This window comes from Catharus ustulatus, chromosome Z (assembly GCF_009819885.2).
Source record: "Catharus ustulatus isolate bCatUst1 chromosome Z, bCatUst1.pri.v2, whole genome shotgun sequence".
In the NCBI taxonomy this organism is placed as follows: Eukaryota; Metazoa; Chordata; class Aves; order Passeriformes; family Turdidae; genus Catharus; species Catharus ustulatus.
In genome coordinates this window covers 29,533,101-29,560,407 of record NC_046262.2, presented here as the reverse complement: position 1 = coordinate 29,560,407, position 27,307 = coordinate 29,533,101, and the positions used below count along the sequence as shown (strand labels likewise).

The window sequence follows — 27,307 nt, the reverse complement described above, 5'->3', positions numbered from 1 at the left end:
TGGTAATTTGGTTTTCCTCCTAAAAAGAAAATTTTACTTTGCAAAATTTTGTTCCCTTGCTCTTGAAATCTGATTGAAGTCTTGAAATCAGTTCATATTGTGCTGTCTTTTGCTGTTTCTGAATGGACACTTGGAATTTAAAAGTATAATGACAGAATGTTAGAATGTAGTGAAGTTTATTATCTAGATGCATCTAAATGGATTTAAGGGAGAATTTACTGATTGTATTTACTGATTTAAGGGAGAATTTACAGTCTGAAAAGACAAACAGATTGAGTTAAAACAGCTAGATCTGTGATCTTCAACCTCTAAGAAGTAAATAATAATTTTGGGGGTGGGGAGAAAATGGATAAACATTTATCATTTTAAAAAGTCTTGCCAATTCTTTTAGGAGATATCCATGACCAAAAGTCTTCTGTCTGTGGACATATTCACATAATGACAACTATTCAAAGAAAACTACCTATCATATTTCAGCAGGGTAATATTTTTTTTTGATGGGAAATTTAGTGACTTTAAAATGCTGCTAACAGTAGAAGGCTCTGACTGTAATACAAATGGTCAAGAAAGAAAAGGCAAGAAGCTGCTGATGTTCTTGTTTGTCTGATGGCCAGTTGCCAGTAAATTGACTTTGATTGTAAGACGTCATGTAAGATTTAGAAATTGTTTGGAGCATTGTAACTGCTGAAGAGTCATGACCTCTGCAAACTATTTGCACTCTCACATTTCATTTATGTTGTCTTCTGCTAATAATGCATACACTTGAGTAATTGTATGGCCCCTCACCCTACAAGCTTGGAGTGCCTTAAAAACAAAAAAAGTATTTTGGTGATGGATACAGAAATATCCATACAGAAATACAAGTGAAGTAAATTTCATGGTGTTAAAGCCCCTGTGAAGCAGATTTCATAGAGTAGATTTCTATGGTGTCTGTCTTGACAACAATGCTGAGACATATTGTAGGTGTATGAGTCTACTGAGTTATAACTTATATGCTGCCATTCTTTATACCCTTGAAATCTGCTCTGAAGAATTTTTATTACATATGTAGCCAAACTTTCCATTGGGAAAAGCTTCAAGATAACATCTGGTGGCTTTGTTCTTGACTGACTAATGAAGATTTGGTACACGTTTTACTATGCACACTCACTGAAACTGAGTTTTGCAAGAAGTATCAAACCAGATATCATTTCATTTCATCTTAGTAGAGGTACTTGTCGTCTCTTTCAGTGCATTATCTAGAGTATAAATTATTATTTCTATTCCATAAAAGATTTCTTTGGCTGTTAACTACTGTGTTACTCAGTGTTTAAGAGTTAAAGAGATCACTCAGCTTCAGACAGCAGTAAAATAATCACAGTTCAATGACATTGTGTTAGATTTCAATATCTGCTTTGTACTACTGTGCAACTTACTGTGATCTGCACATACTGCCATGCATTGTGCCCTGATGACATGCTCTTACCTATGCCTCTGAGGACCTGCACAAAACAAGCTGTTTAGTTTCATTCTGAACTAGTATTAGAAAATTTTTAGAACAAAAGAAATTCCTGCTTCCTTTCTTTTTCCTAAAAGAGCTCCTCCTTTTTCCCGTGTTTTTCTACCAGTCCCCTTCCAAGTTTCTCTTTTCACCTGCAGATCTTCCAAGTTTTTCATCGTGCCTGCAGATCTTATACCCTCCTAGTTCTTAGTTTGCATATGTACATTTTACTTTTGTCACTATTAGTTTTTACCTTCTTTCTTCTGCTTTAGTCAGAGTTGGGATTAAAGTACAAGAGATGGAATTTCGTGTTCAGACTGAGTTGTTTATTAATTTTTATCTATAGTACAGTGAGTGCTAACAAGCTAAAAATGAAGAAATGTTGATGTATCTTGTTTGTTACAAGGTCTTTTAAGGCGAAACAGTCCAATTAAAAGCTAACACCTAGTTTATTTTTACTTTTGACCCAATGGCTAAACACTTGTGACCTGCAGTGCAGCACTTCTATCTAATTATAAAAGTACTATCTAAACCCAAGAAGAAGAGGGACAAGAAGAAAGAAAACACCTCCACCCTAAAACCTCCATCTTGTCCCATACCTATTACTATATTATAAAACCCAGAATTCCAAACCCTTCACCATGTGATATTTCACACATCTATTCAAATTACACATTAGTGATTTCAGTTCTATTACTCAATTTTGGAAGCCTTCTCCAAGGCCTTAGGTCAAAAGTAGTGTTCTTTTGGAGGTCAGTGCTTGACAGCACAAAAAGTTCCAAATTTCTTGTTTTCAGGGTTCCAACATGTCACATTTTCCTTTTCCTTTCAAATAATTCTCTTCTGTCCTCTAAATAATCCCTTTCTTTGTTGTGCCTAATTCTACATCTTCTGCCTATCCATTTTTTACATTACCCTTTTTTCCATAAATTCTCTATAATTCAGCATTTCTTTTTGAGACTCCATATCATTCATCCTTTCCCTCTTCACCAGACTTTCCTAGTATTCCTAGCAGTCTGTTCACAATCCAGCTATCTATAAGTTTTCTTTTCTTTTTCTGACATTTCTTTTTTCTTCTTACCTTACTTAATTAGGATGATACATAATGACTTTTCCTCAGTCTTTGTAAAAAACCTTCATTTTACAAATATTTATTACTAGAGTACCTTCATTGGTTTTGTGCTGCTCCATATTGCAGTGAGTTCTGAGAGTACTGATTTGTGCTTAGACCATTTCAATTTGATGATTCAGCTGGACAAGCACATCATGTGATGGGTGAGCAACTGGTTCTCAGGTCAGGCCCAAAAGGTTACACTGAATGCAGTGAGATCAGACTGGTCACCTGTCACTAGTGGGATTCTGCAGGGCTCCACCTTAGGGCTGGTGCTCTTCAACATCTTCAGGACTGGAAGGGATTCTAACCATGTTTGTAAATGATAGGATGAGAAAGCTGTGGGATCCCTTGATGGCAGGGAGGCCCTGCAGTAATTCCATGACAAATCAGGGAGCTGGACAATCAACAGCCACATGAAGCTCAACAAGAGAAAGTGCCAGATTCTGCACCTGGGATGGGGCAACCTTGGAAGTACAAAAAGGTTCAGGAATGTGATGCTGGAGAGCAGAAAAGGACCTGAGGGAGCAAGCTGAACATGATTCAGCAGTGCCCTGGCAGCCAGGAGGGCCAGGCATGTCCTGGGGAGCATTGGACACAGCATGGCCAGCCAGAGCTCCTGTCACAGCTCATGGCAGGGCCACCTTGTCATGGTAAACTCTCATCAGGCTGAACAGACACCAGACCACAAGTCAGGGCTCTTACGCATATTTTGTAGACACACCTTAACTCCAGTAATCAGATCACTATTTAGACACAAAAAGTGTTGTCTAACAAAACTTTACATTTTTACAATCTGCTTCTGTAAAAGTGGTGGCTAATAAGCCCTTAATTTTGTACAGAGCACTTACACAGATCTCACCTCCTAAAATAAACCCCTCAAAGGTGCTGGCTATCGAACCACAACACACCTCCACAATCTCCCCACTCCTGCAATAAAGCTCAGTATGGAGTATGGGATAGAATATGACAGCTGTACTTTGATCAGATAAAGCAAAAGGGAGAGAGAGAATGAAGAATATCACCAGTCCTTAGATGCCACATTGTTCCTGCCATGTGGATGGTGCAGTGCTGGAGTGATGCAACAAAGAAAGTAAAAGAGAAAGAGATGAAAAAGAGAGGATAGCAAGGGGCCTGATCTGCATCCTTTTATAGTTAGCCTGTTGCATGCCTCTTATGTAAATTAGATTTTTCACACTGACTTGTTCACACCTGGACAACCAGCCTGTGATTTTGGTCTGACATTGTTCAAACCACCAGACATTGATTTAAACTCATCAACCCTGAGTTCATCATGGTATTTTTCCAACTTTTTTACAAGCATGACAGAATTTAATCCTATTACTTCACACTATTTATGCACATGACTAAAAGCACATGTCTTAGGGAAGCAACACAGAAACAAAGCTTTATAGTTTAATTTATTTTAAACAGGCTGTTCAGTACTGAGCCTTTGTAAAGCTTGAAATAATTTCATTATTTGATTTCAGTTTGTGAATAAAATGTGAAGTCTAATTAAAGTTATTTAAGATTATAACTCTCTTCAGGAAATCAAGTGAATCATTCCTGAGGTCTACATTATTAGCCTTGGGGATCTAAGTCTGTGTGGCAATAAGCTGTACTGTCATCTCAGCTTGTGAGTTCTCAGCATAACAGTTCATGGGTTTTTTAATCCTCTATACTTTAATTGTGGCATTGGCTAATTTTATTTCATTGCTCATTCACTCTTACTTTTGTAAAAATGAAACTTATTTTCTCTTTTGAGATAATTGAAAATGGATTGTCTTTTATGATGAATTATTCATCTGAATCTTCCCCCCTTGTGCTTAACTCCTGTCTGGTAAATAAAGAGATTGCAGACGCTGGTCATTCATCACCATAGTTGAAAATGCTGCTAGAAAATAGTTGTAGAATCATGGTTGAGGAGCTTCGTCTTTAATGGACTTCTTGTGCAGAAACTGTGTCTCTGCTTTCATGACACCTGTAAAAGTCAGGTGGTACTGCAAAGATTACAGTAATTTCACGATCATAAGGCGCACCAGACTATAAGGTGCACCCCCGGGAGATGGCAAATTTCGCAACTTTGTAGATCATATAAGGCGCACTGGACTATAAGGCGCAACTTTTTTTTGCAGCAAGGAGCTGCGCCGCACGAAACAAAGTAACGAATTAGTAACAGGGGCTGGTCATGGTCCGAGGCGGCTCAGGGCTGCTGTGGCGCGGCTGCAGCTCGCACTTCTGAGTTGGCTTGGGGTGGCCACCAGCTCCTTCCCTCCCTCCCTCCCTCCCTCCCCGCGCGGCAGCTGGGGCTACTGACCTCCGTCCCCACGCTCCACCCCTGCCTTGCTGCCCTGCTCCTGCTGGGCTGGGGCCACTGGGTCCCTGTCTACCCTCCTCTGCCTCCTCGCCCCGCCCCTGTCTCCCCGCCCCGTTCCAGCCGGGCTGGGGCCACCAACTCCCTGTCTACCCTCCCCGCTCCTGCTGGGCTGGGGCCACCGTCTTCCTGCCTCCCCCTTGCCACTCCTGCTGGGCTGGGGCCACCGTCTTCCTGCCTCCCCGCCCTCCCCTGCCTTCTCGCCCCGCCCCTGTCTCCCCACCCTGCTTCTGCTGGGCTGGAGCCGCTGGCTCTCTGCCCCCCTGCGCGGCTCAGCACTCCCATGGCGCCACCCCCACTCGCAGCTCCCACTTCCGCATTGGAAAATTTTGCAACTTTCTCCATCATATAAGACACGCCAGACTATAAGGCGCACTTCCGGATTCAGGGGAAAATTTTAATCAAAAGGGTGTGCCTTATAGTCGTGCAATAAATTTACACTTCAGGTGTGCCATCCTAAAGGTACAGTGAATCCCGCTGATGCTAAATGACTAGATAAAGTTCATATCAATATTACAGAATTTGGTTATTTTGTCCCTCTTTTGGCCCATGCTTTTACAGAACAACAACCTCTCTTAACTATTGAATCCAAATTTCAGTAACGATGGCAATTAGTGCTGTGCTTGTGGGTATGTTGCCTTCAAGCTATGGCTGCTAACAAAAGTTTGCAGGATTTCATTGTACTGCAGTCAGACTGGTTGTCATTTGTTTGTTTTTGCACTATTTAGGTTGACAGAAAATTGTTCTATTTTCTCAGCTTGGAATGAGGTTATGGCCAGAAAAATCATTTCAGGAAGTGACATTTTAATACTTAGGTTAACTTGTCTCTGATGAATGTTTATGCTTTGTCATTGTAGATATTTACAGATATTCAGGTTTTTTATTTGTTATTTTTAACAAATTCATTAGTCCTTTCATGATAAGGCACCTTCCCTAGAGGGCTTTAAGGATTTTGGAGCAGGATGTGAAACTGAGGTCATGCAGGAAAACAGTGATGGAAAGAGACTGTGAGAAATGGGTTTGAGACTTTAAGGGACTCTGAGAATGGATGGAGAACGGGGAACATAGCTAATGGATACTGTATTTGAGAGAGACAATGGAGCTGAGCATTCTGAATCAAGTTGTTCCCTTGATCTCATCAGCGATAAAGCCCTATTGTATATTGTATTCTTGTAAAGATAAATCCTTGATGAAAATCTCAGTTCAAGTGTTGGAGCAACATGGGTTTTTTGTGGGTTTTTTTGATTTTTGTTGTTGTTGTTGTTTTGGTTTGGTTTTTTTGTTTGGTTGGTTGGTTTTGGTTGGTTGATTTTTCTGTGATTCTTTTTCCCCCTTTCATTAGTTATTTCATAAATAGTTGCGCAGGGCCTGTGGTAAATGGATTTTCATGTCCAAGTCCACAGTATATCCTCGATTTGTGCAGTGAAGCTGACTTGCCTTGTAAAATAATTTTTCTAGCTAAAGGACGTACAGACTTCTTTGTGTTCACTTTACAGAAATTAAGTGGAGAAACAGAGTGAAAATTTCCATTTTCATATAGATTTGAAGAAATCCTCTTTGTAATTATCAGTTACTGTTCTTTCTTACTTGAATCTTAGATCAAGGAAGGTATGAAGCTTTTCTTCATTCTAATTTAAATAATTAGAATTCATTTAATGCAGAAGTTTTATATATTAATATGATTTATCAATAAATTTAATACCAATGAGCAAGTAGAAAGACTTAACAATTTCAGACATTCTGAATTTTTTTTTACATCAGGTACTAGTATTGGTTGCTAAAATTTGTAAATATCATTCTTTAGGGAACAGCTTGCAACAGTTCTCATGCTTAATTTTCACACTGAGTTTGTGCATTATCAGTTCCAGAGGACAGCTTTCCCAGAAGATCATTTAACCACTTTACAAAGTGTTGTTTTTCATTTTTTCCTCCGGCTTTTATTTATAACATGTGCTTCAAAGTATGATACCAGGCATCATAATATAATTCTAATTTATGCAGAAAACATTTCTTACCAGCTTTCTCAGTTCCTTTGGTAATAATACACAGTTGGTGTAGATTTCTCCTGTTGGCTTCATTCTTCCTTCTCATCTGTTTTGGGAAAAAAAAAAGTTCTATTATCTTGATAAAAGAAGAAAATACAGCATTGTGCCTAGGAGTTGTATTTTCTATATCATTAATTCTGATATCCACAATAAGAAGTGTCACGTAAAACAGCTTCAGGTCTACAACAGTGATGCTTTTGAACTCCACTTTCTGCCTTTCATGGAGGGAAGTCATGCTTTTCAGCTATGGACTGTGCAGGTTAACGAGTTTTTTATTTTGTTTTATTTTTCTCCTGGAAGAGACTTTCAGTCAGGTCAGATCAGTCAGGCAGTCTTCCTGTGTCCATTCATGCATCTTGCCTGAGGAGTGCCATTTTCTGCCCTTCTTGTAAACCTGAAATTACAAGGTCTTTCTATCTCTGAAATATTTTGTCAGGTATTTCTTCTAATTTTGTACAGAAAGTAAAAAATAATTAAAATTGTAGTTTAAATATGATATGAACGTATAAAATAAGAACTTACATGAAACTTTATCAGGCCTGAAGGCAAAATTTTTTGCTAGACTACAGTTACAGTAACCCGTAACCTGAATAACTGCCAGATTATATTGGACCTTACTTACTGTGGCATTTACTGTGGTTTCATTCCCTGCTAAGTAAACAGTGGAATAAAACATTCAGATTTACCCTGAATGAGTGTTAAAACTATTAAAATTGTAGCTAAAAAGGAGCTGTCAGTTTTAAAGACGTACCCCTAATTTCCATTCAATTTCAAAATACAGTAATTTCACGCATAAAAGCCGCAGCAATTTGACAAAAATTTTGGTGGAAACCCGGAAGTGCAGCTAATAGTCGGGGGCGGCTAATATGTGAATAATTTTCTGACATTTACAACCCCAGACGTGCCAACCAGGGTGCCGAGCCAAGCACCTGCCAGTAAAAGCCGGCATTTCGCAGCTGTTACAGTGTTACTGTGTTGCCCTGGCTCCCTGCAGGGAGCACGGGGGGCGGGGAGAGAGGCGGGAGAGCTCTCTTCTTCCCTCCTCTGCCGCAGCCCAGGGGGGGGGCGGGGGGGCGCACCACCATTACTGCGGCTCGGGGAGCCGATGGGAGCCCCTCGCACCACCATTACTGCGGCTCGGGGAGGAGGCGGGGTGCTTTGTCCGCGCCCGCCGCCGGCGCCACGGGCGCGGGAAAGCTCCGTCCCTGCCCGCCACCGGCGCCACGGGCGCGGGAAAGCTCCGTCCCCGCCCTCTCCCGCTGCCGTAGGAGCGGGGGAAGCTCCGTCCCTGCCTGCCACCGCGGGGCAGTGCCGACCCGGGGTGACTGAGCCCAGTGGCAGCGGCGGCCGGCCCCGAGCGGCAGCACCGGGCTGGGCCACCTGGCCCCGTCAGCAGCCCCTAGTGGGCCGAGCCTGCACAGCCTTAGCTCAGCCAGTAAACCCCGCCCTCCCGCGGTTCTGTTACTAATTGCACGCGGGTCCTCGCTGCGAACGACAGAGTGGCTTATATTCGGGTACGGCTTATTTATGGACAAAAACCGAAATATTTGCCAACACCCAGAGATGCGGCTTATACTCAGTGCGGCTTGTATTCGTGAATTTACTGTAATTTGGAAGACATTTTCAGATATATGCCACTTACAGTCAGGAAAGACAGGAGCATGCAGCTCCAGTAATTTGTAATTTGGGATCACCAGAAGGAGATAATGCATCAGAATAGATTTGAAGATATGGTTTCTGACAAAAATCTTGGGAAATTTTTATTTACAATTTATTCTGTTTCATAGCGAAAGAAACTCGATTTTACTGCTTTGTGGAGAGAAAACAATCATAGCTGTAGAATAAATCTGGAGCTTGTATCACCACCTTGATTCTCTCTTGAAAGAGTTTGTGGAATCTGCACCACTTCTTGGGCTTGTAGACCTGTGCATGGCAGATTGGCTGCATAAATATAAAACATTTGTGCTCAAAGAAGTAACTTCTGTCATTTACTTCAACAAAATTTACTAAGGTGCAGATATCTATATTCAGCTAATTAACACTGCTTTGCCATTCAGCCAGCAATGAGATCCCTCATAAGTATCTTAGTTTTTTCTGTAGTCATCAGCTAAAATAACAGCAGTGAATAAAAAGTGTTCCCCTCAGTGCTTTATCTTTCAACATGCGCATAGTCTGAGTTAAAGTTGGGCACTGCCCTGATGAATTCAGCAGTAGTCTGAGAATTTTAAGTTCATTTTTATTCGCTTCCGTAAGCATGGATGCCTTATTAGTAATGCAACCTTTGCTACAGCCAGTACACCTCCTTGGCCTGAGTAGGCAGCGTGTTCCAACTCTCAGTCCAGGCATCCCTTTGCATACCCTGAGTTAAATAGACTGCTGTTAGGAATTGGCCTGCTTCCATTCTTGCAAAGGTCTTTATTTCATGCATACATTGTATAGAAAATTTCACTGTTTCTTAAATCTGACTTACATAATGCTTTTTGTTACTATAAAACCATTATTATCTTCCCACTTAATGGGGGAAATTAATATAGCAATGATATTAATAGTCTTGACAGTATTTTTTTCCTTCTGTATTTAAAGGAAGTGCAATGATCTCAACAAGAATGTTTGAGGAGCCTAGCCAGGGTGTCTGACTGAGAATCCATGCTGTCTGTTCCAGGCAGAGACTGCCATATTTTGGGTGTTTGCAGGCAGCATCAGACCAGCTTTTAAATGCTGCTGCATTGACCCCCAGGTGTCTCCACCTGATACAGATTTTCAGGCTTCTTTTATACTTCTTATCAAATGAAGTCTCTTGTTTCAAAAGAATAATTATTCCCATAGAGATCACCCTGCCTCTTGACTCAACAAATGGCAAACACTCACTTATAAGTACCCATATGCTAATTGGCACGCAGCAAGCCAAAGTTCATCAAACTAGCTGTATCATGGGATTTTTCAGCCCTTGTACAATAGGACAGCACAGAAGTTCTGCCCTGTATTTTCACTCTTCTCTCTTTGCAGGCATACCAGGCAGCGACTATATCAATGCCAACTACATAGATGGATACAGGAAGCAGAATGCTTACATAGCAACACAGGGGGCATTGCCAGAGACCTTTGGTGACTTCTGGAGAATGATGTGGGAGCAACGAGGTGCAACTGTTGTCATGATGACGAAACTAGAGGAGAGGTCCAGGGTAAGGAAAACTTATGCAAAGTTAATAATATTGTACCTCAGTTACCACTAATGTCAGTTTTCTGTTTCCTTCATGTATGTTTGCCTGCCCTCTTTATATGTGTAAAAACTGATTTTATTTTTTAGGTTACCGCTAGTTAAAAGTGTCTGCACCATGAAAAGCACTTACATATAGGAAATCTTGCTTTCACTATGAAACTACCAAGTCATGACACTTATGTAGGTTTTTATAATGCTCTAAAACTTTTCATTTTTTGATCATAATGATTTTGGGGGGTTGTTTCCTTTTTTAATCATGTTGGAAATCTTATGAGATGACCAAAAGTATTACTTGTCTTTAGTAATAAGAATACGAATGTATCATCCTGTTATGAGGAAGTTAATGTATTTCAACAGCATTCAGTTCTCAGTTTTAAATGGCATAGATTCAGCAGTATTAAATATCAGTGAGGATTTGGATTTGCTTGAGAAACTTTTTTTTTTTTTTTGAGCACAATGTCAAGGAAAATTACAACAGCACATGCAGTAACAGAATACAAAAAATTATCTGTGGTATTTCAAATTCAATTTTGCAGACCAAAGTAAAATTAGGAAACTAAAGCACTAAAACATAAGGATTACAATTCTGGTAATAGCATGATACTATTCAAATAACAGAATTGTAGATTCCGTTATTGAAGCGTTACAACAAAATATGTTCTATATGTAAAAGGAAATAAAAATGGAAATACGGGTTTTTTATAAGATAAAGAAAGTGATAGCAAGTGTAGTAACAGACCATGATGTATTGCCTGAAGTGGGTCCATATTTGGTGACATTTATCAGTTCTAAGAGTGGATGTTATTGGAGAGGAGGGAATAAAAGGAAAAAAAATAACAGAGGAGGAGAAGAAGAAGATAAAATGGGGAGAAAGGGAGATGAGAAAAAACATTGTCAGCAGGCGGTTGGGAAGACAAACAAATATTTAGCCCTCAGTGGTGGTTCCTCCATTCAACTTTTTCTACAATAACTGTATTTTTGTGTCAAGATGGATTTGCAGTTCTCATGGGTTGTTCATGCTCATGATGCTGTTGCCATTGCTGGGAGCACGTACTGGCTAGGGAGAGTGCTGCACAGCTGGGTTCATTGCTGAGCTTTTTTGCAAACACATTTATGTGTCCTATATCATAATTCAGAAACTTCAACCAAATACAGAAATCAGAAAGGGGGAGAAAGAAGTGGTGATTCTAACATCAGTGGTAATCATTTCCCTTGGGACCCTGCCATAACAACAGTAGAAGGGTTTTCAAATCCAGGAGATGAGTAACGAACAGGAGTGTCAAAGAAAAAACACTGCCACAGCATTCTGAGGTACTTTGTCTTAGATGCTGGTGTGAGTGGGCAGGAAGCTGTAAGTGGGAAGTAGGCTGCAGGACTGCAAGTGGAAGGTGGAAAAAACTAAGGTATCAAAGGCTCTGTGCAATGAGTTAAAAAATGCCATAAATATGGAGGATCAAGAAGAGTTCAGTAATATAGAAAGACATTAGGGAGGAAGACAGATTTATCGTCCAGTCGGGTTTTAAATCAGTAAAAGCGTCTTACAGAGGTAACTGGATAATAGTTGATATTTCAGTGGTTCATGGATAAGCTCCATTTCAAAATGAAAATATTTCAGCATATGCCAGCTTGCAACAGGGTGGAGTGTACCATAAAGCCTAATGTTGTACTGTGTTGGCATCGATGTGTTTTTCATATACTTGGGTACCTTTAATTGCAATGATTACATAACTTGAACCTCCTGGCAGCAGTCATTCCTTTCTGGAGGCTTACCTTACATATATATTTATTCTTTTTACCCTTTCCATCATTTTTATAAGTAGGCCTTTTGCAGTTCAAGCAATGTGTAGCATTCTAGTTATAGAGTCACTTCCCACATGTAACTTCAACCCACATCAACACCACTGCTTTTACATACCTGATGGCAATTAGTACATAGCAGAGGGTAATTTTAGCAGAATTTTTCTTTTTATCGTGGTTCTACAGACCTTGTCTAATCCAGGGACTGCCTGTTTGGAATGGAGAAAATGAAATTTTGCCCATTTCTTCACTAATTAATTCTTTAAAGTTGCTGTTAAATGACACCAGAGCAAAGAAAAAAAATGGTTCCTAATAAGCAGCGCATTGCAAAAGGTATACTTAAGTACTTGAAATTTTATCTTAATACTGCAGGCCACAGCCAGTCACTGTCTAGAAGGATGTTTTGATGTAGCTAAATGAAATTCTCATTCTCTCCAATAATTGCCTAGCAGAGTTTTAAGCTAACTCTAGCCTTTGTTGGCTGCACCCTAAAAAACACTGATCAGAATAGTAATCACCTCTAGAAGTGATTAGCATTCAGAAGCAATACATTCCCTAAGTGAAAAGAGAAACTAGACATTCTAGTCAATGGATTGTTCATGCATTCAGTGCTTATATTTGTGTATTTTTTGTGCATAATTTAGCACCTTCTGTGTTCATGAGCTGAATCTGATGCATTCATTGCAGAGCACTACATACCAAATACCCAATAACCAACTCAACTTCCAGTCTCAGAGTATGCAGCTCTGTGAATATGGCATACCAGTTATCTCTTCTAATGCAATGGCTACATGTAATGTAATTGATGGTGTTGATGGTGAGGCAGCAGTGGGAGTCCTTGTGTCAAAGAAAAACTCCCAGTGATGACATTACATTGCTATTTTTTCTCATGCTATCATTTTTATAGAGCATATTCTTGTAGCAGAAAAACAGTGAGATTTCAAACATGAAATATAAGCACTGTTACATATCATTAGGGATGAAGAGCTTTGCTAATTTTGTTTCTCTTTCTCCTTTGATTCTGTTTTGATTGCTTTTGTGTCTTGGCAGCCTGATCATTATTCCTGCTGCAAGGCAAGATTGTTTCTCCCTGGGACTTTCTGCTTTCCATCTCCATGTCGTCATTTCTTTTTAGCTAGCTTTTTTCATTATGTAGTCCTGCAGCCTGGTATCAGCCTTTTTAACCTGGACTTCATAGATAAAGACGAGGATTTTAATTGCATCTGCAGAAATAAAGTTGGTTCATTAGCATGTGTTAGATGTCTGAGTGACTTCAGATTTGAGAATGTTCATATTTTACAGCTGAGTAGATCAAATGAAGATGTTTCAGTGAATTCATTATTCATTTGTTTGCCTATAAGGAAGCTGCAGGAAAAGAAGCTCTTTTGCTTATAACCTTTCACACTTAGTTGGTTTTATACTAAATGTCATCACCTGAATTTCCCTTGACCTAAACCAGACAACAGAGAGAAAGTCAGTCTCATCATCCAGCTACCATGAAAATAATTTGTATCAAAAAGGATTATACACACTGGCAGTGCATGGAACAGTGTTAGTAGCATTTTTGTTACAGATACAAGTTTAATCTTAGTGAAATAAAAGAACAATATTGAAGGTTGTAAATTCGAGATTAAAAAAGCACAGTTGTGTGTGATACTGAGGAAATATGTAAAACGCTTAAAGCTTTAATGTGTGATACCTTTCTTTTCTACTTCTCTGTCTTTTCCACTACCCCAAGCAGTACAGATTAGATTTTGCTGTTGTTGGATTTTGGGTTTGGTTTTTTTTTTTTTCTCCCCTCAACTAATTGGATGTTCAGAGTACTCATGTGCTGTAATGAATTTTATAAATGACAGATGAAAAATCTCTTTTTATAGCAAAACATAATGTTGCCTCTAATAGGAAGCATCTAGTCCTGCCTCCTTTTTCAGGATAGTTTACTGTTATACATTGTCCACTTACAAGGGAATTCAATCCTTTCTTTCTTTGCTTTACAATTCTGGATTTTGAATGTGTTATCTTGGAACTGATAGAAAATACTTTCTTACCTCCTTAACCTCATTACAATATTTTCTGTATTGGGATCCCATTTCCTAGGTTTAAAATCTTTTGACAAAAAAAACCCAGTCAGGTCACAGCTAAAGGAAGATACAATGACACTATCAAGTATTCAAATATTAGCAGCTAAATGACAGTATAATGTCTATATCAAGTTGATATTGAGCCAGATTTTGAACTTCTTTACTGATGAGGAAAGCTTTAGTTTTCACAGTGATACTATCAGGTTCGTTCAGATTTTCTAATGACTAGTGAATAGATGAGGAAACTACATTTGTAACATTCTGTTAGCCTGATCCAAACACCTATTCGACTGTCATAAATCATCATTATAAACAAAAATCATCTAAAAAACCATAAGCGTAGTATAAAAATCTTGGTTTTTTCAAGGTTTAACATCTGAATCCTGAGTCTTTATTGGGAAGGGGGAGATAAAAACAAGCCCGGTAGAAAAGTCATGTATCCTGTCTCAGATTTTGTTCCCCATTATTGATGCACATGGCACTATTTGTATGGGTTCTGTATTTGTTCCATAAGAACATCAAAAGATAGTTGAAAATACCTGGACTTACCTTCTCTCAACTTGTCGCTGACACCTGAGAGAGGCAGGAGACATGGCATTGTCATGAGAAAAAGTAAATGGACTTTTCCTGGTACTGCTGAAATGCTAAGTAGGAACTCCTGTTGTATCATGCGGCAAGCATCAGAACACTTCTGTCTGAGTATTTCAACTAATTTTTAATAGCTTTATAGACTATTCCATATGTAAGGAAAATGGGTGACAGTAGAAATACCAAGTAGGTAAAATAATTGTTTGGGGTTTGTTTTGCATAGGGGGTTTGGTTGGGTATTTTAAGGAGGATATAATAAATTAAATCAGGGAATGTTTATGCTAATTCAACTAGTGCAAGACCCACAACAAGTTGAAAACACAGTAGAAAATGTAATTGTACATTGGGACTCCTTAGGAAAAAACAGCTTTGAAACAGACTTTGGTTACCAAAGATTTCTAAGTCTTCTTATAGGTAAGGAAAAAATAAAGGCAGGTCTGGGAAGAACACTACATTTTTCTACTCAAAATGCTATGGTTTTTCATAAATACTCATTTGTTGATGGCAGAGTAGGCATTGATAACTAATCTATCTGATTTCATACTTAAGACAAAGCAAGATAACATGCACCGCCATAGCTAATAAGCTCAGAAAAGAATGCAGTTTTCTTCTGTATATTAAATAGATGCAGCAGAATTTTGTGCACGATTGTGATGAAGTTAGTTTTCCATTTGCTGTGCAGGGCTTCTGCAGCAAATTTCACATCTTTCCTCCTAAGTATGTTTGGGTAATACTGCAGGTAATACCTGTCAAAATACTACATCGAAAATAAGTGTCAATTAGACATCTTCACTAAAGGAGAAGTCAGCAATAGTGCACTTAAAAATTCATTTAAGAATATTGTCAATACGGTCCTAAGTGCACCTGTATTCTACTGTATTCAGGCAAAATGTAATTGATTTTTGCAGAAAATATTCACTGGCATTTCATATTGGGCAGCACAGGTGTATAAAAATCTGGGGTTTTTTTTAAGTTGTGAAATATGTTTATAAAGGAAAATAGAAAAAGAAATTTTAGCTACACTTTGTAGCAACTGAAAAAAATAATGTCTTTAGCTGCTAAGTGGTAAGCATATATGTCAGCAGATATTAGTAGATAGGACACATTGCAGATGACATTTTTTCATACTAACTTGTATCATTTTACTAAAGTGGAATCAAATGTGCGGTTTTGTCACTGTTCATTCCCTAGTTTTAAACCAATACCTTATGTACCAAGAATGTACTATCAGAATTTTATTCCACTTCTTTAGTGCTCACTGCAAACTATGAGTCAGATGAAGAATGAATGAGAGAACTGGGGAGGGAAAAAAAAAAGAAAAACGCAAAATCAAGTACACCATGTGTTCACCAGATTTGCAAAAATAAAAATAAAAATGTGTAGGTTTGTACTGAGGTTTTTTTCACTGTAGCAGAATGCCATGGCCACAGTCCAAGAATTCCTACGCCATCTTACGAGGTAGAGTCATTTGTAATGTCAGAATTGTAAAACTCAACCGTAACGGTTTATTATGGAAGGATTCTCAGATGCACAAGGGCAGGAACATGGTCAGCTCTCACTGAAATGCAGTCAGTCATAGATGCTTAATGCATGTGAGAATCTAATCCAATAAAGCTTAGAGTTTCTTTTTCTATGAACATTTCAGGTGGAAGAGCTGTGCCAAGGTGCCTCAGCTAAAACTGACTATTAATATCATCCAGTAAAATAGCTGTGGAAATGCCATGCTATAGGTAGGGTTAATTTTCTGTGAAGGAATTTCTTTTACACACTACATAGGCTCAAAGTCTGTTTACTTCAGCTTATGCACATTTGAAATTGAGAACATCCAGAATTAATGTCCCATGTGAAAAGATGTTGGTAAATTACAGAGAATCTGGAAGAGAGCAGTAATGAGCAGCTCCTGGAAAAATAGAAAGATTTTGATTTGTTTTACATATAAAAGAGTGAAAGAAATCATAGTAGTCTTTCAACATGTGAAATGCTGTTAAAAAATTTTGTAGTAATCAACCATTTTCCCTGACTTTGGGGCTTTAAGGAAGAAGAAATAAACTTTGCAGGAAAGTTGGTTTGTATTGAAATATTAAACTTCCAAAATGTAACCTGCAGAATCGAGCAAGCTTGGTAGGATATTGTGTTCAGTCTCTTCTAGTGTAAACTTCCAAGAACTGTTTGCGCCAGTCTTACCTGAAATGGTCCTGAGCTGGCAATACCTGGTATTGCCAAAAGTATATTTCAAGGCAACCATCTAGGGTTTTTTTTGTTATCTTTTTGTGGGGAATTTTTTAGCTGTTAGGATAAACTGATGGTTTTCTATAAAAATATCATTTCCCTGAAGCAAGTGTGTAGAAAGTGGTTTAGTAAAAACCATATTCTAACTCTGTAATTCGACTTTATTTTCTTAGTCCCTTTGCTTTTTGCTTGAGGTAACACATACATTACTACCTCATACAATTCTTCTTTTAATACAAACATAGGAACTATGCTCCTTGGCATTTTTAGTTAGCAGGTTAAAAATTCTGGTTATTTGTTTTAAAAATTGAATGAAGGTAGAATCTTACAATCATTAAGGTTGGAAAAACACTTCAAGCTCATGAAATCCAGCCTTTTACCAAATACCACCATGCCCACTAAACCATGTTACAAAGTGCCATGTCCACTAGTTTTTTTTAACACTTCCAGGGATAGTGACTTCTGCATTTCCCTGGGAAACCTATTCCAATGCTTAACCACTCTTTCAGTGAATAAATTTTTCCTGATGTGCAACCTGAACCTCCCCTGGGGCAGTTTGAGGCCTTTTCCTCTTGTGCTGTTGCTGGTTGCCTGGAAAAAGAGATTGACCCCCACCTCACCACAACCTCCTTTCAGGTAGAGCACAGTAAGATTCAGTAGTTCTAGAGCACCTTTTTTTCCTGTCCAAACTGTACAACCATTTTATCCTCAGCTGCTCTTCATAGGACTTACATTTGAGACCCATCCCAGATTTGCAGCCCTCTCTGGAGATATGGTTAGTTCAAGATGGTTTAGCATTGTAGTGCATTACTTCAGCGAACGGTGTTCTGTCAAGCAATGTGAGGCTTGAAAGTGTCAGAGAGTGGATTTAGTATTGTTTATCAAGAAGTAATCCTGCTTTTTCTTATTTAGCAGATTATGGTGAGAAACTCAAGGCCAGTTGTCCTGTATTACAAGCAAAAAATTGGGAAATTTAAGTTCTTCCAACAGGTGTCTCTGAAAAAGATTATGATTTACATGTTGCATCATTTACAGAGCTTGTCCTAAGAAAATTACAGTAAATTCACGAATACAAGCCGCACTGAGTATAAGCCGCATCTCTGGGTGTTGGCAAATATTTCGGTTTTTGTCCATAAATAAGCCGCTCTGTCGTTCGCAGCGAGGACCCGCGCGCAATTAGTAACAGAACCGCGGGAGGGCGGGGTTTACTGGCTGAGCTAAGGCTGTGCAGGCTCGGCCCACTAGGGGCTGCTGACGGGGCCAGGTGGCCCAGCCCGGCACTGCCACTCGGGGCCAGCCGCCGCTGCCACTGGGCTCGGTCACCCCGGGTCGGCGCTGCCCCGCGGTGGCAGGCAGGGACGGAGTTTCCCCCACTCCTACGGCAGCGGCGGCGGGCGGGGACGGAGCTTTCCCGCGCCCGTGGCGCCGGCGGCGGGCGCGGACAAGGCACCCCGCCTCCTCCCCAGGCCGCGGCAATGGCTGCGCGGGGCTCCCGTCGGCTCCCCGAGCTGCGGCAATGGTGGCGCGCACTTCTCCCCCCCCCGGGCCGCGGCAATGGCGGTGCACACTTCCCCCTCCCCCCGGGCCGCGGCAATGCCTGCGCGGGGCTCCCGTTAGCTCCCAGAGCTGCGGCAATGGTGGCGCCCCCCCCCCACCCCCGTTCTCCCCGAACCGCGGCAATGGCGGCGTGCCCCCCCTCGCCCCCGTCCTCCCCTGGCCTGCGGCAGAGGAGGGAAGAAGAGAGCTCTCCCGCCTCTCTCCCCGCCCCCCCGTGCTGCCTGCAGGGAGCCAGGGCAACACAGTAACACTGTAACAATCGCCGAATGCCAGCTTTTACTGGCAGGTGCTTGGCTCGGCGCCCTGGCTGGCACGTCTGGGGTTGTAAATGTCAGAAACTTATTCACATATTAGCCGCCCCCGACTATTAGCCGCGCTTCCGGGTTTCCACCAAAATTTTTGTCAAATTGCTGCGGCTTGTATTCGTGAAATTACTGTAATAGATACAGCTGGGTGCTGAAGTTGGTAATCAATGCTTTTGCTAAGGGAACTTACAGGGCAACTGTATGAAATGCATTTCTATGATAAAAAATTTAATCCATGTATTAAACTAGCTATAGAAAGCTCACCTTGACTTGAAGTTCCATTCAAAAATCAAAATCCAGACTGAGACCTCTAGATCTACAAAATACTTTCCAATGTACCTTTTCATGTACTAGTTCTGTTTCAAGTGAACCAAAGACATAATAACTTTTTTTTTAAATCTGATGTTTCTTTCCTTTGATCCTTTTGTTTCACAGATATTTTACATATTATTCATATCAGCTTAAAGAGGTGGTTCTCTTTTATGGAAAATAGTAGATCTTGATTACAGCACTTGAATAGCAGGCTGAAATGTTCAATATGTTCTTCATAGTGTAATATCTTATTCAGTGAAAGGATTATTCAGGCTGCACAGAGTGATCAGTCTTGAGTACAAGAGGATGAAACAAAAAGTAGTCAGCACATTCACTTTTCCAGTCAGTCCATTCATTTAAACCTTTTCAAGACCCTTTTGGAAAATCTTGCTGAACTTAACTGTTTGACAGACTCATCCTTCAAAATGAAATCTTTAAAACCTGCTGTTACGAAGAGCTCAAAAAGGGCATCTCACATTGATATCAGCAATACAGTTTTGAACTGTTCTTTGCTTGTATAGATGAAGATGAAAATTGAGATAGAGAACACTTTTAAACATGCCTAATATTCCTTTCAATATCTGTTTCCTTTTGTTTTAATAATCATACCACAGTCTTTCATAAGGATCAGAATGGAAAAAATTTGAGGATAATCTCTAATTAATCAATTTCAGTGTTAGCTGTTAACCTACTAATCATATCTCAGAAAATTCAGAAAGTAGGGGTGTAATGAGGGTGGATTTCAAAGCCTTAGTAGAGGAATAAAGTTTGTTATGAATTGATTAGCTTATGGTTTATTTGTGTTGCCTCCAGATTCCTATTGGATTTTTTTTTTGCAGCTACTGTAATTAGGAGCAAAATCTAAAACTTATTTATGGCCATGAATTTATATTTTAGTTTTTCATTTAGACTTAGAACTGAAGTAAATGAGTGACACTAGAGCAAATCTCATTCAAAAAAATGGAAAAACATGTGTCTGTACTCTGATTTTCATTTTTTAAATCTCTGCATTAGAATCTCAAATACTGTTGTCAGTGTCTTTAAGCTTCAGAGTCAAATTAGCCTAATCTGTAAGTGACAAGGCCTTGTTGGGAAAAGAAAATAGTTTTGGAGTAATATCTCTTTGGGAACAGAACATTAGCTGAAATGTCTGAAGCAGTAAACCAGCCTGATAGGGTTTGATGTTGGTTCCATCACCAACAATTGGCACTACCTTTCTTATTACATAATTATTATTACCATTCAACATAATTTTTTCTTCTTCCATTATTGAAGAAAGATTTTTTAGTAAGAAAACCAGAGCAAGAAATTATGTACTTCTGATATTCTGTATTCTAGATTCAGCATAGTTCATACGCTTCTCTTACAGCAAATAATGTGCTGTATGTATCCTCCTGACACTAGTTTTCTGTCTCTTTCCTGATCTTTTTTTGTTTTGTCCTTATAATCTTAGATGGCTTGTAATAGCTGGTTCATGTGTTAAGAATCACCTGAAGGAGCTTTTCAGCCTGAATGATGGAACTTTATACTGGAAAATTATTTCTCTACCCTTGAATGTCAGGAATCTTTGTATTCATATGTTCATATGGAAATACACTTCCTTCAGCTCTGTTGATGCATAGCAGCATGTTCTCTAGTGTCTGTGACTTGTTGAAGTGTGAATATCCACGAATATTAGGAACTCGGTAGCTGAAATCTTTCAAGTCTGAAAATGTCTCAAGCTTCTCATTTTTAATGGAAAAGGATGCATTTACATTTTTTTTACAGCTTTACTTTCAGTGAATACTTGTACTTCCATGAAGAACAAGGATTTGCATGGTCTGAATGGAAAAAATTTAGAGAAAGAAGATATGTGTATGTTTGAGAGGCAAGTTAAGAGAATGTGCCTATCATTAGTTATGTATTTTGGCTACATCTACTACTATGGCACTTAAAAAGATTTCTTAATACATTTAGTCATTTGAGAGCTGCTTTGATCTTGTATATAGTGGTTATGGCAGTCTGCAGCTTATGATTGTGGGCTGGTAGATGGTGTCAGAGAGCAGAATGGTCCCCTTGTTATCCAGGAGGAGTCAGTCACAGAACTGCTGGGCCGCTTGGATATTCATACATCTATGGGCCCAGATGGCATCCACCCCAGGGTGATGAGGGAGCTAGCAGATGAGCTTGCAAAGCATCTCTCCATCATTTAACAACAGTCCTGGCTCACTGGTGAGGTTCCAGATGACTGGAAGCTGGCCTGTGTGGCGCCCATTCACAAAAAAGGTAGGAAGGAGGATCCTGGTAATTACAGGCAAGTCAGCCTGACCTCAGTACCTGGTGAGGTTATGGAACAGTTTATACTGGATCGTCACACAGCCCTTATAGGATGGCCAGGGTGTCAGACCGAGCCAGCAGGGGTTTAGGAGGGGTAGGTCACATTTGACCAGCCTGGTCTCGTTTTATGACCAGGTGACCCACCTGGTGGATGTAGGAAAGGCTGTGGATGTTGTGTACATGGAATTCAGCAAGGCTTTGACACTGTCTCCCACAGCACACTCTAGAAAAGCTGCAGCCCACTCTGTGCAGGGTTAAGAACTGGCTGGAGGCCAGGCCCAGAGAGTGGTGGTGAATGGTGCTACATCGAGCTGGGGATCAGTCACCAGTAGTGTCCCCCAGGGGTCAGTACTGGGGCCGGTTCTGTTCAGTATTTTATTGATGGATGAGGGCATTGAGTCTTTCATTAGTAAATTTGCAGATGACACTAAGCTGGGAGCATGTGTCTATCTGTTGGAAGGTAGGAAGGCTCTGCAGTGAGACCTGGATGGATGGGCAGAGTCCAATAAGGTGAAGTTTAATAAGTCCAAGTGCAGAGTCCTGAATTTTGGCCACAATAGTCCCCTGCAGTGTTATAGGCTATGGAAGGTGTGGCTGGACAGTGCCCAGGCAGAAAGGGACCTGGGAGTGCTGGTACAGCCGACTGAACATGAGCCAGCAGTGTGCCCGGGTGGCCAAGAAGGCCAATAGCCCCTGGCCTGTGTCAGGAACAGTGTGGCCAGCAGGAACAGGAAGCATTCTTCCCCTGTACTCAGCATTGGTGAGTCCACACCAACTGCTGTGTCCGGTTCTGGCCCCTCAGTTTAGGAAGGACCTTGAGATGCTTGAGTGTCCAGAGTAGGCAACAAGGCTGGTGCGGGGCTTGGAGCACAAACTCTGCGAGGAACAGCTGAGGGAGCTGGGGCTGTTTACCCTGGAGAAAAGGAGACTCAGGGGTGACCTTATCACTCTCTACAGCTCCCTGAAATGTGGCTGTGGTCAGGTGCGGTTGGTCTCTTTCTCCAGGCAGCAACTGACAGAACCAGAGGACACAGTCCTCTGTTCCTATTCCAAGATATGTTCCTGTGACAAGGGAAATACAGGTTGGATATTAGGAAAAAGTTTTTTATGGACAGAGCGATGAAGTATGCAAGAGAACATTAGATAATTACTGGTGAAAACTGTTCTCTTGTGTATCAGCAATGGAGAGAGAGGGATGACCGAGTTCTGATCAGAAGCCAAATTTATTGAGGATACAGGGGTTTTTATAGGGTTTTACCAGTAGGGCTCTTATATATGGTTATATTTTGGCAGCAATTTCCCATTAGTTAAGTACCTCATCACCTGGTAAAAGTTACACAACATGTTTCTTGGTCGCTTCTTGCCAGTGAACATTTATCTGTGTCTGTCTCTCTCATGCTTTCTACTTGATAAGGCCTGACATACCAGGCCCCTTTATCATTGCATTGTACTCTCTGTTTTCATTTCCCATATACATACAGTTAGTGGCTCAGAAAAACTCTCGAGTGCAGCTGAATATATTTTACTAGGGAAAAGATCAACTTTTGGAACTTAGAGCTACATGGATAAGAGAAAGATGAGGACTATGAGGTCAAGGTATCAAAGGTATTTTACTGTGACAATAAAAACACCGTAATTGTATTTCTGTGGAGGGCTAGTATTATCATCACCCTACTTTACCATGTTAAATTTTTTTTTCCAAATAATTTACACAAGCAAGGAAGAAATTACTCTTACTACAGAGAAATTAAACACAGACCAAGAAGTTAAAGGAAAAACACATTTGGCAAAAAAATTCAAAATTGACTTGTTTACATTTAATGTTAAATTTTGGATGACTCAACAGGATTGTGATTCTTTTTCTGAAAAGAACATAGAAAATGTAACCTCTCCCACTTCAAGAGCTGAAGACTGGGGTCTTGACATAGAATAAAGCATTTGGAAAGGACTCTGTCTCAGAAAGTAGTGTCTTACCAATTAATTTGTATTATCTAGTCCTCTGCTGCCAATGAAGTCCAATAGAAAACGTTGTTTGATCTCGCACAAAGATAAATTGGACTCTAAATTGTTAGGTGTATTGGGAATATAAGGTTTATGATCACAGAGCAAAAGAGGGTAGGAGGCACATAAGGACATATCTCTGAAGAAGACCTCTTGTTCTGAGAAAAATCAATAAACAAAAGGGACAAAAGACACCATTCAATCAACTTACACTTCATGTGCTCTTCCAGAAGGTCAGATCCACATCAACCTGAAATCAGTTTTTTTCTAAAAGAATTGATACTTATTTTCATCAGTTTCCACTTTCAAATCATATATACTATGCTAAAAATTGAGTTTCTTATTGAACACTTAGTGTCTGCTTCCAGCAGCAGTCCTCTGAATCACGTTGCTCTCTCGGAAAGTATTTTCAAAAAATTATACCATAATTGAAACTTATGTTAGATAAAGTAGTACATTAAAAAAATAAACAAACAAAATCTCCACACAAAGGAGCATGCACCTTTATTTTTTTCCCAGTCTAACTAAAAAGGAGCACTTGTCTATAGCCTTCTAAGTCTGAGTATATTCTTAACATTAGATTACTCTACAAAATAAAAATAAAACAAACATTTTCTGTCATTTTGAAGCTGGTCAAACTTTGTTGTTAGCAAATGGAAGCTGGTTAATTTTTTCAGGAATGCTTTCTGCCAGCTGGTATCGCTTCCATGAGCATAAAATTTATATGCGCGATCTGCAGGGTGAAGAAGACAATAACATATTTAGGCATGCAAAGGCACAGCTATACTCTTCTCTCTTGTTTTAAATTAAAGATTAATTTTTACTAATTATAAAAAAACCCAGGTATACTCGGAGGTTTGTACTAAATCTTTAGTTGCTAAGATTAAAAAATTACAGTTGTTATGTATCAACACTTTACATGAAAAAATGTGTCATTCTATGGGAATTATTAAATAATAAGCCACAGCTTTTTTGTTTAAAGTACAGGTAACCAATATGGACATGTTGCACTGCTTCTATCTTAATAATAAAGTGAAACTAGATTTATTATATTTAGATGTCTCAGTTGAAAACATCTTTACAGTTTGGTTTACAAAGACCAAGGGGGCCAGTACTAGGAATCTTGCAAATACTATATAACAGATATTTGTGAACTGTTTGCAATACTTACTCTTTCAGTAAGTAACACAACAAAGCAATTATTTAATTGCTCAGTAAGACAATTTCTTCACTCTCAATCCCATTTTTAATTGTGCAGTATGAATAAACATCTTAGTTACTTTGTTGCAATTCCTTATCTCTAAACTATCATTTCCTGTAAAAAACTGTTTCCCTTTACTTTGCCACTAATGAATTCTTATCACCTGCTTAAGTGGCTAGTAATTTTTTCCTCTCTATCTAGATGACTTGTTCTCAGACTGTAATTTGTGAACCATTAATGATCTGTGACCTCTGAGCCTCAAAATAAAATGATCTGTGATCAAAAACTATTTGGGTCTGGAGAGTTGGAAAGCATATCAAGTTTTTTTTCAACAAGTATTGTGCAGAATTAAGAACCTGGAGAACACACAACTTTCAAAGACGCATATCTTAATTTTCCATTTAGGGGAAATAATAAGTTTTTCTTGTAGAGTAGCCAGACAATTCACCTTTTTTTATTGGAAATATGATGCAATACTCTGCTTTTGTTGTTTTTTACATTTAGTTTATTCTCATTGAATTTGGTGTGAGTCTGGCCCATTAGCAGAATATTTGTCATGGAGATAAGGATCACTGCCCCCACCCTCAACAGATGGTGATAGAACAGATACCTTTTATCACACTCTGTATTGTAACATGCGGCTTATAACCAGGTGCGGCTTATGTATGGACAAAGAATGAAAAGTTGCCGACACCTGGAAGTACGGCTTATACTCAGTGCAGCTTTTAATCATGAAATTACTGAAAAATGTTTTAAATTACCTGACTCCCATACTGCTTTGTACTACATTTTGTGGTGGGTTTAGTGCTTCAGCGTTTCTATTTTTTTTACAATTTTCATTGCCTTAGCAATGATGATAAAAATATAGTTCTTTATGTGTTATTTTACACAGAATTATTGCATTTTTTAATATTCTTAACTGTGGCATTTTAAAGTCAAGATTCATTAAAAATTAAATGGATGAACTCTCCACCAAACCATGTTTTTAAATGCCTGTGGACCCAATTTCATTATATGCTTCCTCTCTGATGAGCACTGATCTCAGAAGGAAATTTTTTTTCTCACAGTCCACTTAATAGTTGCTGATGCCCTTTCATTTATCAGAGTGCTGAAATTATTTCTAAAAAACACTTATTTGTACTGAACTATTTCAATATATAATAAATATTAATAACAAAGCAGTAGTTATAAGTTTGGGGACTAATGTAAAATATGGCAAATACTAAAAATGTTCCATCTATATTGAAGAGATTAGTACTGTTATTAAATTATGGACTGCGAAAAGTGAAGATATAGGCCATACTTTAAGCTTCTATAAATTGTTTTTTTCTTCAGTGTATCTATGTTTATTAGTATTTCTCAATTACCTGTCCTACTGAACTTGCCCATTATGGAAGAAGCCATTATAAAATCTATTACCAGAAGAGCAGTTCTTTTGGATGATAAAATAAATTTCTTGTGTTGGAAGTTCGCCATTCTATCTCCACATACTTTTAAAATGGTGATATACAGTCAGATATGTAATAAATTTCAGTATTAAATATATTAAATGATAACATATTTTCCACTGCAGGTGAAGTGTGATCAATACTGGCCAAGCAGAGGCACAGAAACTTATGGACTAATCCAAGTGACCCTTTCAGACACTGTTGAATTGGCAACATACTGTGTTCGTACATTTGCACTTTACAAGGTATATATAATTATATATATTTACTATGTAATTTTAAATTGAAAGGCTGGAAATTTTTTCCCTCCCATTCCTTCCTTCCTATCACTAACCTCCCTCCTGTCCCCTTGTCCTTCTTCTTCCTTTTGCTTCCTGCCTTACCTGCGTACCTTTTTCCTTACTTCCTTATTCCCCTTCTGTCCTTTCCCTCCTTTCACTTTTCTCCCATTTCCTTCTAGCAGCACTGAACATTGAGACTTCTACAGAGTACATTTTCCTGATAACATGAAGTTTTGTAAGTTAATGCAGAGGTCTCACCATGAAAAACCTGAATACTAACTAAGTCTGTTACACTTGTGTTGCACAAGTGTACAGTACAGTTAAAAGATTTTACATTGCTTGAAACTGTAATTTGGATTTTTCCTCTGTAGCCAGAATTCTTTTTATTGCTGGCCCCAAATATTTAAACAATTGTCACTGGTATATATGCTTCTGTAGTTGTTTCACCGAAAAGTGCCAATATCATCTTAAGTAGCAGATTTGTCATGAAACTTTTAAATTTCATAGAATGGCTCAAGTGAGAAAAGAGAAGTGAGGCAATTCCAGTTCACTGCCTGGCCTGACCATGGTGTCCCAGAACACCCAACACCATTCTTAGCTTTCCTGCGACGAGTCAAGACTTGCAACCCACCTGATGCTGGACCTATGGTTGTGCATTGCAGGTAAGCCCAGGAGTTCCTTCAAAGTATGTTATGTCAAGGTTGTTGCTTTCTGTTTTGTTGCATATGAAAATACTATTTTCTTTCAAATAGACTTCCAAGTCTGTCAGATAAAAAGGTGGTTGCGCTGCAAATCAGGGACCTGAGTATGACACTACTTACTCGGGTAGACTAGAATTATTTTGTTTGGTCTATGCACAATTAATTTAATTTTAGAACATTAAAAGATCTCCAGCGAAAATATCTGTGGATTGTGACATGAAAAAGGAATAGGATGATATTGGCTTCAGAGCCTAAGTGTT

At 39.2% G+C, this 27,307-nt stretch overlaps 1 protein-coding gene across 50 annotated transcripts in view; it reads left to right on the top strand.

Annotated features, from left to right (window-relative positions):
• PTPRD (protein tyrosine phosphatase receptor type D) overlaps nt 1–27,307 on the top strand; it is a 1,216,292-nt gene that overhangs the window by 1,153,735 nt on the left and 35,250 nt on the right. For all 50 annotated transcript variants that reach the window (XM_033085150.2, XM_033085149.2, XM_033085148.2 and 47 more), the window contains 3 exons: nt 10,017–10,192; nt 26,191–26,310; nt 26,854–27,008. In XM_033085150.2, the coding sequence (XP_032941041.1) occupies nt 10,017–10,192; nt 26,191–26,310; nt 26,854–27,008 (451 nt within the window). The remainder of the gene's footprint in view (nt 1–10,016; nt 10,193–26,190; nt 26,311–26,853; nt 27,009–27,307) is intronic.